The sequence below is a fragment of the Hyperoodon ampullatus genome (genome assembly GCF_949752795.1).
Source record: "Hyperoodon ampullatus genome assembly, chromosome: 9".
In the NCBI taxonomy this organism is placed as follows: domain Eukaryota; kingdom Metazoa; phylum Chordata; class Mammalia; order Artiodactyla; family Ziphiidae; genus Hyperoodon; species Hyperoodon ampullatus.
In genome coordinates this window covers 40,400,769-40,421,197 of record NC_136922.1, presented here as the reverse complement: position 1 = coordinate 40,421,197, position 20,429 = coordinate 40,400,769, and the positions used below count along the sequence as shown (strand labels likewise).

Here is a 20,429-nt window from a genome sequence, read left to right as displayed (position 1 = left end):
TTCTTACGGCTCTATCATACCTTTGAAGAGGCTCAATTTCCTTGGTGTCAAAATGATTCACATGTTTCCTTTTGTTTCATAGGCATCATGGATGCCAACTATTCTCCTATTTCATGGAATTTAGGAAGTTCCCTTTATATGTCTCTTAAAAATACTTTTCATGGAAACCATATAACATAAAAATGACAAAACTATGACTTATTTTCTGTGACTGTCATTTCTAAATCTTAGTAAAGAACACAAGAAGGGTGCTTTTTAAAGGGAATGTAAAAAGTAGAAAATTATAATAGCATATTTTTTAAAGGGACTGCAAAATGACTACTGCCTTAAAATATATTAATCCCATAAAGTTTGCCTTTAGATTTAAAGTTGTTTCTGACTAACTCTATTCTCTCTCTTCCTGTCTAGTCCCTCCTCTCTTTCACACACACACACACACACACTCTATGTTTTCTAGATATTATTCTTAAGACTACAAATTGGATTCTCATAGCATATCAGTATTTCTTATAGTAATATAAACTATGGATCTCAAAATATAAGGGAATAATTTTTCCCTAGAAATAAACAATTGTTTTTAAAACCCAGACAGCATATCTCTTACCACATACTCTACCAAGCTTCTGTAAATTCTTACGTCAAGAAATTTCAAAAATATACATAATATACTTCAATTTTATAAAGAGTAGTATTTTTCCTTTTAAATTTCCTGTGATCAAATTTAGGATCAGACTCAAGATAATCATTCCTTTTATCACTTTTATAGATATGATTGAACTGACTTTTTCATTAATATTTATCACTTATATGTAAAATGAATTATTCTACCTAATAAAGATTATTTATAAACCATGAACAAGTGAGAAAGTTCTGAAATATTCTAACTTTAAATAAAAGTCAAAGAAGCAGCTCATTAGTTTATTGTTAAAATTCATTATTTTACTAGTATTTCCCTTTACATAGTCAGTGTCTATGAATTAGCATGTTACTGGTTTTCTTGGAGACCCGGATGTTTACTTTTAATCTAATGTTGACGTTAGTTATGATATGACTTTAACTGTGATTTAATAACTTTAAAATTGTCTCACATTTTGAATCCTTCAAGTTATTATTTAATTAGTAACATAAAACACTAGGCTTCTTCACAACAGCATTAATATAAATAACTAATAGAAATGCCAAATACCTACACTTTGAAAAAGGATTATACATCATCAGATCTTAAAACTCAGTTTTCAATTTAAGATTACTCTAGGTTTGTAAATTGGTCCCCATACACTGAGGGTAAGAAGCAACTAAAGAAAGAGACAGAACACTCCAGACTGGGAAGTGGCAGTTTTAACAAACAAGGAACTTAGAGACGAGGTTTCTCTTTGGTGGCTGCAAGACATGTAAATGTCCATACTCTCACTCCAGAATGTTAAAATTTTCTAGAAAGGTCTTAACTGGGTTCAAGTCACTTATTCAGTCCAGATGGTCTCAACACCACCTTACTCTCTTAAGGCTGCATCCTTGAAACAGCTGTTAGCATGGGATTGTAGGTGGAACTTACATTCCATGGACAGGGGAGAGAGTAAGGGAAAGGGGAAGGGCAAGTAAAGTCCAGCTTATAGGTCAACCAGGGTCGCATCCTCTCCATGACCTCCTCCAACAATTATATGGTTGGAAAGAGCAATTTTGTCCTTAAGTGTGAGTCCTTGATCCAAGGAGACTACCTACCCAGCACCCCTGTCACAACTCAGGCAATGCCCTGGATACTCCAGAATCCCCTGTCAAGTGGCCCTGAGCCTGCTTTCAGGACTGCATGGGCCTCTTTCCTGGTCCAGGCCTCCAGAGGGTCCACCTATGCAGGTGTGTAAAGTCCTCAACATGACAAGGCAGACAAAAGTGGCTTCTTTGGACCCGTAGACAGAGCTGGGATGAGCAGTCTGGGGTGTGCACACACAGGTGTGTGAGGTCCCTCATGAGACAGGACAGGCCATGGGCCAGGGGCTTTCACCCTGTTCTGGAACTCTGAGGAATCCAAGAACTTGAAATTTGAAATGTGTCTTCCAATTTGTCATCCAGGTTATTTATCAGGGTAGGGGGAATACAACGAATTTTATTTTAAAGCATGTTAGCTTGGTTGGTAATTCTTATACATCTAGACTAAGGCTTCTGAACAGTGTCATTATTGACATTTGGACAAGATAATTCTTTGTTGTAGGGGTCTGTCCTGTGAAAACTATTACCCAAATTATGAAACCTTATAATTGCTCCTTAGTACTCATTAGTAGAGGATTAACCACATAAAATTCAAGTTTTAGGGAAAAAAATGGTGAATAATATCAATTTTATATGGTCTAACTTAATTTTTCTAAAACAGAAATTCTAAAGTTTGACACTGCTGCTATTTGGGCCAAATGATTCTTTGTTGTGCGGGCCTATCCTGTGCATTGTAGGATGTTCAGAAGCATCCCTGGCCTCTCCCACTAGATGCCAGTAGCACAGCCCTCCACCCAGGTGTGACAACAAAATGTCCAAATGTCTCCCGGGGGCAAAACTGCCCCAGCTGATAACCCTAAAAAAGACTGATCTAGAAAGAAAAAATTAAAACTTAGGAAAATGCAATAGAAAGTTGAAATAATCTAGTTTTTTTTTTAATATATCTGCTTTACTACATGGTGTCAAAGAAGGTCAATTCATGGATTCATTCAATCATTCAAAAAATTCATATTAAGTGCCTGCTAGGTGCCAGGCACAGCACAAGAAAGGGAGGACACATTGGTGAAGAGGGCAACTACAGCCACCTGCCTCATCAATGTCCCACCAGTTCAGTATCTCTTTTTAAAGTTGCTGTCTTTCTTGTCAGTTTTCTAGTGACAATTGAAATAGGCTTTCAGATACCAAAACTTCAATAATAGAAAGACGGTCCCTGGAAAACTTCCATGTGTAAAACAAAAAGAACCTGCCTGTAATTGAAATACTTTATTTCCTGTACAGGTGCCAGGTCTTGAGCAGACACCCAATTTATTATTCTGTCAACTTACTTATTAGGGTTGACACAAATCGAGCTGAAATATGCCTTACATACTACAGTCAAGGCTTTTTCTTTTTTTTTTCACACCTTAGCACAAAGCCAAACTTTCCTCAAGGTGAAGGGAAAGAGTGGAGAAGCTGTGGGAATTAAATTCCCAGTTCTCTATCAGCAAGATGAATATGATCCTCTTCCATCATAAATGGGAAAAAACAGCCATGGAGTGCCCACAACTAAAAACAATTCGGCAAGAGACACACCTGGGAAATGATTATCAAGCTCTGGAAAGCCCTTGATTGCAGGAAATAGCACCTATATTTTCAAAAATGTTCCCACCAGACCTTGAATCATAAAACTAACCCTCTTCCTCTTTCTCTTCCCAATTCCTTCATTCTCTCCCAGCCCCCAATCCCAGCATATGACTCTGCACTCTGGAATTCAAACGACAACTCTAACCCCTATCCTGTGGAAAGAGACATATGTAATATGCATATATAGTGAGCTTACTTTATCATGTGGAGATGGAAATTAGGTAGCACAGGGGCTTTGAATAACCAAAATGCTAGATCCCTTTTATTCATTAAGTTTGAATGCAAGACCGAGAAAATAATCTAAATATAAGGAAGCATTAGACTCCTCTAATTAACAACCTGTATGTGTAGAGACTCCCCTCCCATTTTGTCCTATATTCTTTATAAATTCCCCCCAAATAGCTATTTCTCTTGGGTCTGAAGTATATCTTCTGGCAAATGAAAGACAGTTAATTTTTCATGTGTTTTATGTAAGCATTTCTGTCCACACTAGAAATGTGTCCTGTCAGACTGGTGGTTGCCAAGGGGGAGGGGGTTAGGGGAGGGATGGAGTGGGAGATTAGGGTTAGCAGATGTGAGCTTTTATATATAGAATGGACAAACAACAAGGTCCTACTGCATAGCACAGAGAACTATATTCAATATCCTATGATAAAGGAAAAGAATATTTTAAAAAAGAATGTATATATGTGTGTGTGTGTGTGTATATATATGTATAACTGAATCACTCTGCTGTACAGCAGTAATTAACACAACTGTAAATCAACTACACTTCAATAAAAATAAAATCTGTCCTGTCAATGTTTAGTGACTGTAAAATCTGGTAAGGTACCAAAATAGTATTCCAGTAATAATGCTGGATTTTTAAAAATATAAAGTTACTTTATAATGTTGAAAGTTTTCAATAATCAATAAATGAGAATAAATATTATTTGAGGATTGAGAATTACAAAGCTAATTTGTTATCAAAGTCATCTGAGTTTGAATGTTCCCATCATCAAAAGTAGAGAAAAGTAAGACTGGACAGGTCGTTCACCATCTCACTATCTCCCAGCTAATTTGACATGAGAGCATTAGGCTGAATGGACCCTAAAATTATCTAGCTCTCAAATACTCTCATGCTCTAATCATTAATCAAGCAAATGAAATTTGATGTAAGGCTCTCATTGCAAACTGTTAAAATTTCAAAGCAACTTTTCAGAGTAAGTTGAATTACGTACTCAGTGTTCACAGACATCTGCCAACTTGTACTATTTTATACCTGCCATTAGAGAAATTTGGCCAGATTATGCAAAATTGAAAAAAATAAATTAGACTTTTTATTTCTAACAATCTTGTCATAAATTAGAAAATAAACCAATATTTAAATGAGATCATTTGAAATGCCCTTACAAGTTTCACGAAGTTATAAATAAATTAATATATATATAACTATATTATATATATATAACTATATATATATTGGTTTTTCTGAGAAATTGCATTGTTTATTTCAAAATCTCTTATACCTGGCCCAGGAACTTGCACTCTCTATCTGTAAAGCTACTGCCACTTTTGCTCCATCTAGTGGAATATTGATTTTTGCTCAGTAATAACAAAATACATAACACAAGCTCTACCTTCTGCAGGCAGACATTTGTACTGCTATTTCCTACTGTGAAATGACATTTATGAAACAATCATTTAATTTAATTTCTTTTTAAAACAACCACAAAACCATAGACTTTTCTAAACACAATGTGGTGGATTTGGAAGAAGTAAATGTGCTACATCTTTTACTTTGCAAGAAGTAAATTACTTCAAGTAATTCAATTACTCTACTGAATAAGCACGCAAAGCCAGACTAATAAGTGCAAGGAAGCTTGCATTCATTTGGGAAGGATAGTCTAAGAGCTAGCTCTGAAGTCACACCATTAATAACAAAGTCTATTTATAAAGTTTCTAAGGTAAAAGTTAAGGGGACATGTAAAAGTTAAGGGGGCATTCTCTCTAGCAAAAATAACAAACCAGCAGATTTTTTAGACATATTTTGTTCACATGGGGTGTTCGTTTCATAATTTTCTAAGTTAATAAAAATCTGTTAATATTCATAATAAAATACCATTATTAACATTACATAAATGAATTTATCTCTTACTTAGGACAATGAATAACTGTTGACTAAAGTCATCATCCCAAATGACAGGTACTTGTTTGTCAGAAGTCCACATTGCCAAAAACAGTATTGCCTCTGCTACTAAAGTCTAGTGTAAAAGTGCAGTACACAATTTTCCTTTATTCTCTAGTCCCACCCCAAGGAGTCAAAAGTATCTCAAAGAAGTTTAATTTCCTCCTCTTTAATTTTTTTTTTTTTTTTTTATGAATTGAAACTTTCTTGTCAGGAGTGGAAAATTCCATGGCAGCCATGGCCAGTAAAACTGTAGATACCTTTGGTCCAACACTGCAGACCTAGCTCCATAGTAAAAATTGGCAGGGACCCATGTGTATTAAAAGTAGAGTGTCCCCAACTCATTTGAAAATTTACCTACTTAAATTATCCCTCCAACCTATTGCAATTTGATTTATAATCTGCTGTTTCAACAGAATAAATGAACCCATTAAAAACAAACATACTGTAGATATTTACATCAGGAATAAAATTTCTCTGGGGAGGATGCAATTTATGGAAGCAGAAACATTGGAAGGAAGTAACAAATTGAAGTCCCGATTTTCTAATGAAGGATTGGAAACTGAGTTCTGCTTCAACAAGCAAGGAAAGAAAAAACGTAATTATTTTTCACTCATTAGCATTTCAGTCAGTAGCAGGATATTTCAGAAGTTTCAGATAGATTTTTAAAAATTGATTTAGTCAATATTTTGTTTAGTTTAATTTTTTATAGTGACAAATGCAAGTAATTGATAGAAAGGCAGATTATCTGCATATGATACACTGCATTTAACTACAATAAATACACATATCTGTCTATAATTTCAGGACTAGATTCTGACTAGGAAGTCTGCCTCCTGGATTCCAGAAGAGTAAAACAGATGCAGGCCTGCCCAGAATCTGGTTCTTAGGACAGATGGACTTTTATTACATATCATGGTCTGTCCGACAGGCTCGTAAACAAGGTACAATCTTGTCTATGATGAATATTTTCCCTTACATAAAGATTTGAAAAGATACACATATATCTTTTCCATCAATATGGTAAGTATGCTACCAATCTTCAAGGTACTTTGACTTTTATGTAATAACAAAATTGAGATCCTCAGATAAACATTGTTTTTCCTCAAAGTCTGCACACAGCATTTCCATTACATGAATGGCAAAGTGGAAAAACATGTTCATGGTTGCACTTTGATTTCCCCAACTTCTTTTTTCAGAGGCCACATGTCTATTTCAAATTATTATCCAAAGTATAATTCCTCACAAAGGGATTAACAAATGGTATACTACCATTTTTCTTGCAATCATGTATTTTAAGGACGTGGCAAGCCCCTGTTGTTGGTATAGAACGTGAAATTAGTCCCTCGGAGAGGGTATGATCAATGCCGTGTTAATCTAACCTTCAGCTGTTAACGATTTGCAGGAGGATTCCCCTTGATGCTGTGGCTTCAACTGAAATATTGTTCTAAGAGTTTCTGTCAAATCCCCTTTCTCATCTTGTGCTGAAAGGGGATTGAGGGGAGTGCATCCTGAGGATCAGCTTTCCTTCTCTGCTTATATCTGTGAATTTTTTTTAATAGCAACAAAGTAAACAGAAATATTTTAAAATTTTATTTTCAAATAATTTGCTTTGCTGAGATCTTTCACATAAGACTACGAAAGATAAAATTCTTTATAAAACTTACAAAGTTATCCACATTTCATAATTTAGGATTGTGAACAAAAAAGAAGCAAGATGCTGTTCTCATTCAAAATACAACTATAGAAAAATATGCTCCAAATTCAAGTTCACAACCTTTTCCCTTTCTTTCAAAGGGCACCAGAGTTCACAGCTTGTGTTAGCTTAAGGAGTGTTATGAGTAGTGGGATGTGAAGAAAAAGAACTGCAGGCTTATCCCTGAAGGACTGGTTTGTTTTGGTTCCTCTCTCTCTCTGTCTCTGTCTCTGTCTCTCTCTCTCTCCCCCACACCCCACCATTTCCCTTATATTTGGGGGTTTCTTTTTTAGCAGAAATATCTATTTACTCATTGGGTCTCCTGTTAGAACTCTGTACCTTTTTTTTCTTTTAATCACAGTGTTGAACAGAAATAGAGTACTGAGGATACAGTTTATATTTCTAGTTGTTACAATATTATAAGAGAAGAATCTAATCTCACCTGTGACCAAAGTCAAACTTAAGAAAGTAAAAGAAATGCTGAAGTATTCATTCAACTTGATGTCTCCCTGAGTTCTTAATAGATTCATTCCAGCTCAACAAAATATGTGATCCATAATTGTACCTGCAGGGCACTTCTCAGTTATCAAGTTATTTTGACAGTTCATCAACCGTCCAATTTCCATAAACCTATTCACTTAACTTTCTCAGAGTGAATTATTGTAACCAACTGGGTATTTTTCAATAACCAAATATACATGTCCCTTGAGTATGTTGAATGTATTTCTTGTTCAGTTCTGCTCAAGGCAGACATGAAATAGAGGAAATTATGGGTAGTTGTAAACTCTTAATTAGAGTATTCTGGAAATTAACTGAGAATAATTTGAGATATTATTCTCTGATTCTGACAGGAATGTGCAACCATATGAGTAGTTTTTTAGAGATTCTTATGATGATTATTACTATTACTATTTTATAACTATTATCCTATCTTTTTCATAGTAACATTTATGAAAAATATTTTACATTTAGGTTTACTTTCTATCTAAACAATTTTATGCAATTACATGAAATTATTTTACCTTTCCTCAGATATCATTAAGTTTTCATTTTATTTTTAAAAAATCCACCTTGGTTTCCCACTGGGCGGTTCGTACAAACATTCCAAAGCAATGAGCACTGGTTAGAAGTAAAGCTCTTAAAACAGTAAAAGAAGCAATGGGTGGGAAGCAGGAATGAGAACATTCTTCAGCAAGGCAAAGCACAGACTTCTAAGGGAATCTTCCCTCGCCCTCTGCTCTTTGGAAAACTCTCATATACTGAAGAGCCTTCCATTCATTGGTATCTCCTCTAAACACATTACAATTTACTTTCTAAACAGTAGTGGGTCATTTATTGTTTACTGTTTTTTGGTCCCTTCATCCTCAGACTTCACCATCAACATAACACTATAGGAATGTTAGGGTTTTTTTTTAAAAAAAATCGACCATGTATCAGACATCATTCCAGGCATAGGAGTTAAAACTAAAAGAACACCTGTTTCTCAAGTTGCATGCAAGCCTGCAGGAAGGGCAAACAGGTGAGTTTAATATCATGTGACAATTCTATTATGGGGTAAGCACAATACTCCACAGTGAATAGAGCCCATAGTGAAGTGGTGCCTAAAATAGGGTTGGAAAACAGGCAAGATTTGCTGAAGAGTATGACTCTTTAAGAGAAGTCTATGCTTAGACTTAAGAAATGAATGGGAGTTGGCCACTCGGATGACCACGTGAGACATCTGGGTAATGGCAAGTAGCAGAGTATGGAGGGAACAACTACTGCAAAGGGGGAAGAAGAAAGAAAGGACCAGAAGCAAAGCTGGATAAACAATGGCCTCCATAGATCAGGCAAGAAATATTCCTCAGGTTATAAGGTACCTATGAAGAGTTTCCACCAGATTCACATTATGGAAATGTTTGGCTGCAAATGAAGTAGGACTAGAGACAACGATACCACTTAAGAGACCACTGTAGTAATCCAGAGCTTTGTATGACTTTGAGTAGGGAGTGTCTGCACCCCAAATTGCTACAGCATGTGAATTTACCTGAGGCCAAATTAATTTTCCAGTAGATAACTACAACGTCACTGAGGCCTGGGACTACCGTAATACAAGTAAAGCACTTGTCGTGGGCACAAAATTTAAGAAGGCACCAAAAAATTCAGTAATTAAGATAAATAATACTTAGAGCAATATTTTTAATAACAAATGTAAAAAAATCCATGATGAACAAAACATCAAAAGATTAAATAATGACAGTAACTGAGTTATTTGAGGATGTATGTGAAAATAGACCAATTTTCCATACAATGGGTTTCTTTTCAATCTTACTTGGAGAATTTCAGTTTATTCACTCAGTGTTGCTAACCAGCTAACTCACCTCGGAAGCCGAGACAGAACACCGGCTGATATCGATGTTAAGGCATCATCCAAAGGACCCGATGGCTTCCCTTTGCGAATGCAGCTGACAACCAGTTCAAGCAGCATCAAGGAAATAAAAAATGGAGTTGCCTGGAAAGGAAATTGCAGAAAAGAGATGCTATTGTCCTCGGTATGAAATTCTTCCAAGTTTCCTGATTAGTCATTCCCAAAGTGGGAGGCCCAGAGTGATAGTTCTTAGCAGAAAAGGTATATACCTATCCTAGAGGATCACTTCCTCCCAACAGGCAAAGAAATCTGATTATTTCAGACACGCACTAAACAGGTGCTCAAATTCTATCATCCAGTTTGGACATGAAATATAACTATAGATGTAACAACGATTATTGTGCCAAGAAAATAAAAAGATTAGGCAGGACGTGTTTCAAGTTAGATCTAAAAAAATACATTTGAAAATAAGTGCAATAATAAGTCTATTATCTACATGCCTAAGGCCCACTTTAACAGGCTTTCCTTAAGGTTGCACATGATTCTAGTTTTTCATATTAGAGTTACAGGAATCACAAAATTGAAACTGTAAGAACAAAATATTTGCTTCTGAGTATTTCAGAGAATGAGGTCATTTTAAATGCTTGTTTTAGGCATCAAGTTTTATTCATACAGTATTTTTTTCTTATATCACAGAAAAAATTTCTTGTCATCCACAATTGATGACAAATATTGGACTAGGTTTGGTATCATAATATTAAAATAAAATGATTTATGAAGATGCAAGTATCACATTTTTTCTTTAAAAAATCAGAAAGAAGGAGTGATATCAAATCCTGAAAAAGTTATAGGTTTCACTCATTTGGAAGCTAATCATGAGTACTGAAGTTTTCTAAACTGAACTCCCAAGAACATATTCTCTGATGTCATTTTTTTTTTCTATTTCTGATCTCAACTAGTAAGTGTTGTAGGAACAACTTTGACAGGGTGGGGAACTTAAACATTCAAGTTCTAATTCTGGATATTTCCACTTCCAATCATAGGCAGGAACCGGAAGTGAAGTATGCCTCTGAACACCTGAGTTTCAGAGAAAACTTGGTTTAAACTGAGACTTGGGAAGTCAGGGTTGAACTCAGTCAGCTGTGTATCCATTCTGCAGAACTATGCTGCTAAAATAAAGAGCAAATCGTTCCTGGGAGGTGGTAGACAAGTTTTCCCTTTAGAAACAAAATTGTTACAAAGTTTAGTGATGTCACATAACCACTAGGTACTGAGCTTCTAACAGCTAAATTTGTAAGGCCACTGTGTCCAGGAAAACTTTTTTAAAGTTTTATCACAGTCTGGAGTAACATATCAGGGAAGACAAGTTTAATAGGAGAAGATGGTCATGGATACTGCATGGAGATTCAATTCAAGTGGAAATTCTACTTTTGCCCCATGCTTTTTTGAAACTATTATTTTTTATTAGAATTATTTGAAGAATGAACATGAACGAAACCCCAAAATATATAACTTACTTCTTATTAAGTGAAAAGCAAGAGTAGCCTCTTCCCAGAGAGTCTCACCCATTTTTTTTTTTTATTTTATTTTTTTATTTTTTTTATTTTGCGGTACGCGGGCCTCTCACTGCTGTGGCCTCTCCCGTTGCGGAGCACAGGCTCCAGGCGCGAAGGCTCAGCGGCCATGGCTCACGGGCCCAGCCACTCCGCGGCATGTGGGATACTCCCAGACCGGGGCACGAACCCATGTCCCCTGCATCGACAGGCGGACCCTCAACCACTGCGCCACCAGGGAAGCCCCTCACCCATTTTTTTTTTAACATCTTTATTGGAGTGTAATTGATTTACAGTGGTGTGTTAGTTTCTGCTGTATAACAAAGTGAATCAGCTGTACATATACATATATCCCCACATCCCCTCCCTCTGCGTCTCCCTCCCACCCTCCCTATCCCACCCCTCTAGGTGGTCACAAAGCACCGAGCTGATCTCCCTGTGCCGTGCGGCTGCTTCCCAGTAGCTATCTATTTTACATTTGGTAGTGTATATATGTCCATGCCACTCTCTCACTTCGTCCCAGCTTACCCTTCCCCCTCCCCGTGTCCTCAAGTCCATTCTCTACATCTGCGTCTTTATTCTTGTCCTGCCCCTAGGTTCTTCAGAACCTTTCCAGATTCCATATATATGTGTTAGCACACAGTATTTGTTTTTCTCTTTCTGACCTACTTCACTCTGTATGACAGACTCCAGGTCCATCCACCTCCCTGAAAAAACCATAATTCAAAAAGAGTCATGTACTACAATGTTCATTGAAGTTCTGTTTACGATAGCCAGGACACAGAAGCAACCTAAGAGTCTCACCTTTTGTACATAATCAGGCACCTCTTCCAGGGTTTCAAATGACGTTTCATTGGGCTTCATCACGTAAAACATCATGCGAATTCCCTGGGAAACCGAAACATCCTGTTGGGCTTCTGGGTTCTTCATCTCTGCCCTTGTCTGACTCCCAGCTGGAGAGTATTTGTGATTCAGTGGTTGAAGCCAGAGGCTGAACAAAGAGGACGAGATGTGCTGCACAGATCAAGCCCTTTGTCAGAGAACAGCTAAAAACAAAGCCCCACAGAGCACAGCCAACAGCAGAGTCAGTGTGGAGAGACAGGAAAATACAAGGATCAATCAGGAACGAGTTCAGAGTTCAGGGACGCTGTCCCATAAACAGCGCACGTGGGGGAAGGGGAAGGGAGGAAGGGCTGCTGCCCAAATCAAGGATAAACAGTGGAGTCTGGCAGCAGGTGGAATAATTTATCATTAAAAAAGAAAAAAGACAAACAAACAAAACCACATGATCCCTCCTTGGAAAGGAGAAGGAAAAAAAGTGATAACAGGTGAAAGTTCGCTCTGAAAAAGTGGGTGGAAATTCAAAACTCGAATCACATGAGGAAAATACATTTTTTTCTCTCCCTTTTGAAATTCACATCGTGTTCAGGTTTGTAGTCTCCCCAAAGAGCCACATTTCCTGAAAAGACAAGGTGTTCTAATCTCACTTAATAAGACTAAGCTCAAAAGTTAATAAGCACTGAATATATCTTACTGGTGACTGCCTATATATTTCTGGATGTGTATCATGTTAATGTCTGAATGTTTGAAAACCAATTTAGGGGCATGTAGCTTCTTGCATGATTTGCATTGTTTAATGGATCTCAACTATTCACATCTGTATTCTTCTTAGCACTAATGGGGACTCTGAAGAAGCTGTTAAGATGTTGCTGAGAGACCTTATCTCTGTTTTCCAGGAGGAGTATACGTTGACTGTGCCTCTTAGGTAGACTAGAAAGCCCTTAATTGATTGCATCACCAGTGAGTAAGTGGAGCTTTCCTGAGTAGCCCTCCACCTAGAAAAGCTGTGGTCATGCTTTGGCTACCACCTCATCTTTTAAAAATGTTTATGTAGATTTAATTAATTATTAATACATGATTGTTTTAGGAGAAATAAGTAGATACTATAGATAAGCAACAAATAAGTTACTACCCAGAGACACTACTAATATTTTGATATATGTATAATCAGTTCCACTGTCATATGACATACTTGTTGCTAAAAATCACTGCACTATGCAAGTTTGTGCAATAAAAACCATGGGGCTAATGAGAAAAATGGGATTAGAGTGCAATACTCAAAAATGTCTTAATGGTCCACAAGTAGAAAAAAATCGGAACCTAATAAAAATGGTAGCACGCTTTTACACATGCATATGTCGACTTAAAAAAAAATGCACAACTTAAGAGTTGCAAGTTAAGTTTTATCTGGGGCAAAATGAGGACTATAGCCCGGGAGACAGCACTTCAGATAGCTCTGAAAAACTGCTCCAAAGAGGTAGGGGGGAAGGTCAGTATATATGTGATTTTGGTGAAGGGGTGTACATGCAATCAAGCACATATTTTTTGTAGAAGGTTTCTGCTAGTCTCGTGATGGTTACTGCTAGTCACGAGGAACAGATGTCGCCATACGGGATTTTAGTGCTTTTCTAGATATGAGGAGATACAAGAATTGGGCTCATAAAATCGGCTCCTGAAAGTATCTAACTATCTGAAGACCTGTTTTGCCAGTTTTTCCCAGAGTACAGAGTGCCTCATTTCTGCTCTCCACCCTGAGCTCCTTTCAGGGGGTGTTGAAAGTCAGCAGCTGCAGCAGCACATGATTTAATCCTTGTAGAGGTAGATGGCAAGTACCAATGGCAAGTGCCAATTTGTAGTTGACACGTTATATGGTGAAGAAATGCATAAATACTACAATAAATATGGTATTTCATCTTGAAAAAGACCTGACCTGACCTCTGTTCGTGGAAGCGGGCCTTGGAAGAGTTGCAGATTGTGAGTTACTGTGGAGTATGGGAGGAGGCTTATCTGAAATCATACAGAAAGTTGTAAAACCAGAGGTCAGGATACCATAGTTCATAACACATAGGTAGACTGGGGACACTGGTAGATGTTTAAGGTGCACGCAGATGCGTGCATTTTGTGTCTTCCTAAGCCTTTCTGTTTAGTTGGGTGCTACCTTTAGTATTCACCTGGAATTTATCCCTGACAAAATCACATACAAACATAGGTGGCAGACTCAAATTATTCCGTAATATATTAATCCTGTTGAAACAAATTTGTACTTTCAAAATATTGCAGAACTGACTGTACTTTCAGGGGATTCCCATTACAAATGAATACATATGGACATACATATTTAATGAAAGTGATCGTATTAGACACAATATTTTATTACCTGCTTTAAAAATTCTTTGAAATTACGAATATTATGCATCATGGGAGAAAAAAAATCCAAACATAGAGGTATATAAAGTAAAAAGTAGGAGCACACCTTCCCCTCAAAAAATACATACATGCCTCCCTTCAACTTCTCACTAACAACTTATCCTGGAGGGTATTTTGTCATAACTATTTTTCCCTACAAATGTTAATTGTTATCATCATTATTATTATCATCATTTAACATTTAAACACACACACATTGATTTTTTTAAACTGACCATATTAAATAAAGATATAGCAACTTTCCCTCTTGAAGTCAACAAATTATCAGGAAAATTCTTCCACTCCGTATATGGTGAAACAGCATTTTTTTTTTTTTACTGGCTGCACTGCTGTGTGTGTATTCCAAGCAGGCAAACAAAATGATTTAAAGTATTTAAAGTAGAGAACTTTAATGCAAAGAATTAATTACAGAGATGATGAAAGAAGTAAAAAGCCAAATGGGAATAAAGAGGCAATCTAAAGGTTAATATCAATAGGAAGCCACTAGCATCCTTAAACTATAGATGGAAAAAGAGGTTATGTGAGTAGAGCTTGGGGGCTGTGGTCACCCAGGGAAAGTTAGAACCATGATGGGCCTGTCAAGGAAGAACAGAGAGGGGATGAAAAAAGTAGTTCCTGCCAACCAATCTCCCAGCAGTACTTCCCCTTGGCCTAAAGGAGTCCAAAGCCAGGTGAGGGAGGATCCTAGGAAAGGAAGTCTGCAGGGGGCAGCTCCTGGAGAACACAGCAGGGAAGGAGAAGGGGAGGACTGGATCTAAAGAAAAAGTCAACCAAGGGCCAGCACACCATCATAACTGTTTCTCCACTGTTGTGCAATTAAGTGTAGTCTTGCAGTTGGGTTAATAAGTTTAATGCAGCAACGAACATCACGGTATAAATATCTTGTACACTTGTGCACATTTTTGAATTAGATTTCTAGCAGTGGAATTATGTTGTTGAAGGCTTTATAAAATTTATATTTTGATAGTCATGCCAACTTCACCTCCAAAATTGCATTTCCCTCTTGCTAACGCTGGCTACTATCAATCTTTTACAGTTTTTAGCCAATTGATTGGTGAAAAAATGACATCTTGTTTTAATTCGCATTTCCCCAGTGACTTTGAAAATCTTTTCAATACATTTATTAGCCATTTGTTTTTCTTTGTGTGTGATTTACTTTTTAATACATGTTGCACATGATTTTATTATATTGTCTTTTTGTATTGATTTATGGGCTATTTCTATTCTATATATGTATATATTTCTCTCATCTATGTGGTAAATGTGCTCTCATTTTTTATTTTAACTTTGCTATAAATATGTTGTCATACAGCGATTGTAACTGTGTATGTGCTATTATCTTTTATTTTATTATTTCTGACTTTGGGTCTTGCTTATAAATGTTTTTTTCACCAGAATTCTGTAAAAAAGATGTTTTATATTTTCTTCTAGAATGCTTTCTTCTAGGATTTTTAGGCATCATTCCTTTCATCAACTGGAATTTAGTTTTGTAAATGTTATGAAGTCATTATTTCATGTTATATCCTTCCTAACTCCCTTTGATGGATCTTCTTCCCATACCATTAGTTAGAGTCAATACTTTTCACACTATTCTTCTACTTAACTGGACTATTTCCAGGCTCTCCACTCAGGTCCACTGATGTGTGTGTCTATTCTTGTGCTGGTACCATGCTGTCTTAATTACTGTATTATCGTAATAAGTTCTGGTAACTTGTAGAACAATTGCTCATTTATGAATATTGTTTTTCAGAAATTGTAAACTTTTTTTTTCACATTTGCTCTCATGAATCTATTAAGACTAAACTTGAAGGAATTCTTTTGGTATTTTACTGGAACTTCACTAAATTCATGATTGATTTGGAAGGACTGACATCACAGGCATTCAATAAACTTGTCTGGAACAAATGAATCTATATACTACAATCATTTAAACTTAACTCTGTATTTAAATGATGCTAATGCTCACTACCAATCCTTGTTTTCCTTATTTTCTCCATTCTTTTTTTTTTGTACTGGCTTAGATTACAAAGTTTTCTTTCTTTTTTCCAGAAGTTTACATATATGATCACATGTTATACTATAATATTTTCTTACCTATGTATGTGAGGAGTAACTTAGCTAAATATAAATCTCTAGGTCAAAAATGTGTCCCCCCACAAAAAAAATTCAACAGAGACAAACACTTTCACTGGAAATCTGTCAGGTGAAGCCAAGGTATGTAGAACAGAAGATGTTAAGCCTTTACCTGAACTAGAAAGAGGAAGCCCAAGATAGTTCCAGGTGCCTTTCTGCCCAAATATCTCAGTCAGAACTTCCTAGTCAATGGGGCCTTGCTGGCAGTCCCTTCTTTAATCCAGTTAAAGTGGAAATGCCTGGGAAGAGCCTGATATGAGTAACAAGCATCTCATGAGAATGCAAGACATGAAAACCTGCTACTCTTAGTGCCCACATTTGCAAATAACTCAGCACAAAAAGCCATCAGAAACTTTTTGTAAAGAAAAATCATTTAAAAAACTGATTGGGAACCTCTAGTGATATTGATAACTGTCCATTCCTATTGATATTAGGAACCTCTAGTGATACTGATAACAAAGAGAAATCACAGTAATTTAAACAGGGAAATTATAAAGAATTGTCAGCTATAATTGGGAATTGGAATAATGACAGAGTGACCAATAAAATTTAAGGGAACTAGAAAGAGCATAGAAATAGCAGATGAAAGGGGCAGGCAGTACCTCTAGGGCTGGACTAAGGAACTTGCCAGAAATTGTATTGGAGGAGGACAAGACTGCTGGTTGACCCCACTAGCTTTGACCCAGCTGGAGGCACTCAGAGGCTTCTCACCTCCTCCCCTGTCCTTGGAATACATATAACTTCTGCCCACCCTTCCCACAGCTGGAGCCATTTTCAAGGACAGTCTTGAGAGAGCAATGTGTTGTTGAAACGTCTGGACTGACTAGTGACTGAACCAGTCAAGACCTCATATAAACTTTTAAGATTCTGGCAGATGGGTGCAGAGATCTATTTGTTCTGTGGCTGCTGCAGACAAGCCTTGTATGTAAGTTTTCTTGCCTGTTAAACCTGCCACCTCCCAATCTGGAGTGGCCTCTTTCTTTGGTCTCCCCTTGCCCTCCATGTATGGGGGACAGTTTCAGATTCCACCTGGGAAGTTTCCGAGGATTCAAACCAACAAATCTGCCCTCTAGGATGACTAAGAAAGCTCTTTACCATGGGTATCTCACCGAGGCACTTCCCTACGAAACCACCTGAGGGGGTAAAGGCGCTGGCTTCCAAGCATTGCAGGAACTGGGCACTGGAGAATCCCAATGCTGTACGGTGCTGTGTGGTACTGCCAAGTGAGCACAAGAAACCAGAGAGGAAAACCTTTTCCTTCAACAATGACTGTGCAGGGCCCACTCCTGGCAAAGCCGAACGTTATGTCAGCTAGCACACGACCAATATTTAAGGACTCAGATTCATTTTTGCAGATCAGGCAATAAAGTGTGAACTTGGATATGAGAAGCAATACCTTATAACTAACACTAAACATAACACTCTTTAGTAATTATAAAAGTCTTCCTCATCATAGCCTCTTATGCATGTGACAGTTTCAATGTTCATGAAATTATAAATCATGTAAAAACAATTTTCTAAGAGGTGTTCATTGTAAGAGAAGGGGAGGGGGAGAGTTTCTATGTAGAGCTCTGCATTTTCTTTCAGTATTTAACATTTCAGATTAATATGAAGTCTGAGTTCAACTTGACTTTTTTTTTCCCCCTAGGTTAGCCATTTCTGCCTCTTGGATGTTCATAGAATACTTTTATGCCCTTGAAATTAAGTCATTTTGGTGTGTTGTTTCTTAGATAGGAATATTTTAAAGAGGTAAACCTCCTTAAACCTCAGATTCTAATCTTCCTTTTCTTTAAGGAAATTTTCTGTAATTGTATTTTTGGCTATTATTTCTATTCCATTTTTTTTATACTTATTCACAAATGTGATTTATCTGTTTAGCAGATCACATTTGTCTTTCACATACATATATTGTCTCTGACCACTTTCATCTTTTATTTTCTAATGCGCTCTGATTTGCTCAAGGTTATGTTTTAGGTGTATGTTTCTTCACTTTCTTTTTTCCTTCTGGTTCTACTTTAAATTCTACAGTAACATTATTTGTTTTCTTAAATCCTTTCCTTAACTCTCTTAGTATTTCTATTATGTCTATTTCTTATCATATAATCTCTTTTTTCTTCAGATTTATTTCCTATTTAACTTCTTCATGTGCATAAAACAGTACTGCCTAAAATTCTTCTTAATTACCTGGGGATGGTAATACTCAGGATACTCAAAAGGATGCCCTTCATCTACTTTTGGCAATCTCTTTCTGTGGCCTCATCCCCAATTTGTTTATCTTTGAATGGGTACAGGTTTTTTTGTGCTTTTTTCCCCCAAAAAAACACATGTGGATGATTTTTCCTTGGTACTATATCTTCAGGCCTATGTGGCATTTTGGAGATTAGGTTTATCTTATTAATTCAACCTGAGGGGGGGAGGAGGAGCTCTGAATATGACAAGTCTCCACCAGTCTCTGCTTGTTTTTTCAGCCAGTTGGAACTGCTGTAGTGGTGGCCAGCTTTCCTCATCTTGACTGTCTTCTTGACCTATATTACTTGTCATACAAAAAGACCATTTAAGGTATTTTTCCTGTAATTTCTCTTTATTGAGGCTGGAGTGTCCATGGCCCATCATGAAGGGCTTCCAGTCAGAAACCTTGTCTTTTGATTTTGGACAATTTGACAACTGGGAAAAATAAGAATTTGTTTATGGAAAAGTTTCTCAGCATTTGGGTTCTCTCTTTTGTGAGAAATTCTATACTCCCCTCCACCCTAGATGATCCCATCCTCCTCTGCTGTCTTTGGCACCAAAGGCCAAAATGACTCCAATTAGACTGAGTCAATCTTAGCCATAGTTCTCACCACCAGTCCTGACCGCATGCAGATTACAGGGTTCATCCACCACAATGGAGAGATCAATCTCTGCTTTTGCAAAACTGGGTTGGAGAAGTAGCTTATTGTGTAGTCATCTTTCTATTAAGTGTTAAAAATCACACATTAAGTTGAACTTCAGTGTGGATGCAAGAAAGGAGACCCTCATTTTTTTCTTGGTGCTACCACAATTTTATCCCTCTGAATAAGGGGATATTTAGTTTGCCATTTACTCTAGAACTGATGAAGTCCTTTGTCTCCTATATTAATTTGCTAAAGCTGCCTTAACAAAATGTCATAGACTTAGTGGCTTAATCAACACAAATTTATTTTCTCACAGTTCTGGAGGCTGGAAGTCCAAGATCAATGTGTTGGCAGGTTTGTTTTTTTCTGATGCCTCTCTCCTTGGCTTGTAGATGGATGTCTTTTCACCATGTCCTCATATGGCCTTTCCTTTGTGTACACACATACTTGTTGTTTCTCTTACTCTTATAAGACCACCAGTCCTATCGAATTAGGGCTCCACCCATAAGACATCATTTAACCTTAGTTACTGCTGTAAAGGCCCTATATCCAAATACAGTCATATTGGGAGGAAAGACTTCAACATATGAATTTTGAGGAGTCACAATTCAGTCGAAAACACCTCTTCATATATCCTTCCTTTTAGTCCTTTGAGTGAATTTCTGGGTATTAGACTGGAAACATGCTCTTATATCACCCTCTTTAAAAGTTTATTTTTCTAAGGTCATAAAAGCAAGATAAGTTCACTGTAGAAATACAAAAAAATGCAGAACATGCTTAAGAAAAAAAGTAAACCGTCATAATCCCACTAATCAAATTAGAGACTCATTAACATTTTAACATATCAATACATCTTATGTTTAAGTTTTTTTCAGGGACATTACTTCACATAAATGAGTTCACACTATGCATAATTTTAGGTCCACCTTTTTAAAATCTGGAAGTCACATGATGAATAACAAAGTCTCAAAATGGAAGATGTCTTGGTCTTTGAGTTGCTACTTGGAGGAGAGCTATCCATCAATCAGAACATTCTGTAAGCAAAATTTATAATTATAATGTGTTT

The 20,429-nt window shown here is 36.8% G+C and overlaps 1 protein-coding gene across 1 annotated transcript in view; it reads right to left on the bottom strand.

Annotated features, from left to right (window-relative positions):
• AGMO (alkylglycerol monooxygenase) overlaps positions 1-12,020 on the bottom strand; it is a gene marked incomplete at both ends in the record, with an annotated part of 343,447 nt that extends 331,427 nt beyond the window's left edge. The window contains 2 exons of the mRNA XM_079711695.1: positions 9,551-9,681; positions 11,895-12,020. Of these exons, the coding sequence (XP_079567821.1) occupies positions 9,551-9,681; positions 11,895-12,020 (257 nt within the window). The remainder of the gene's footprint in view (positions 1-9,550; positions 9,682-11,894) is intronic.
• Between the last annotated feature and the right edge of the window lie 8,409 nt (positions 12,021-20,429).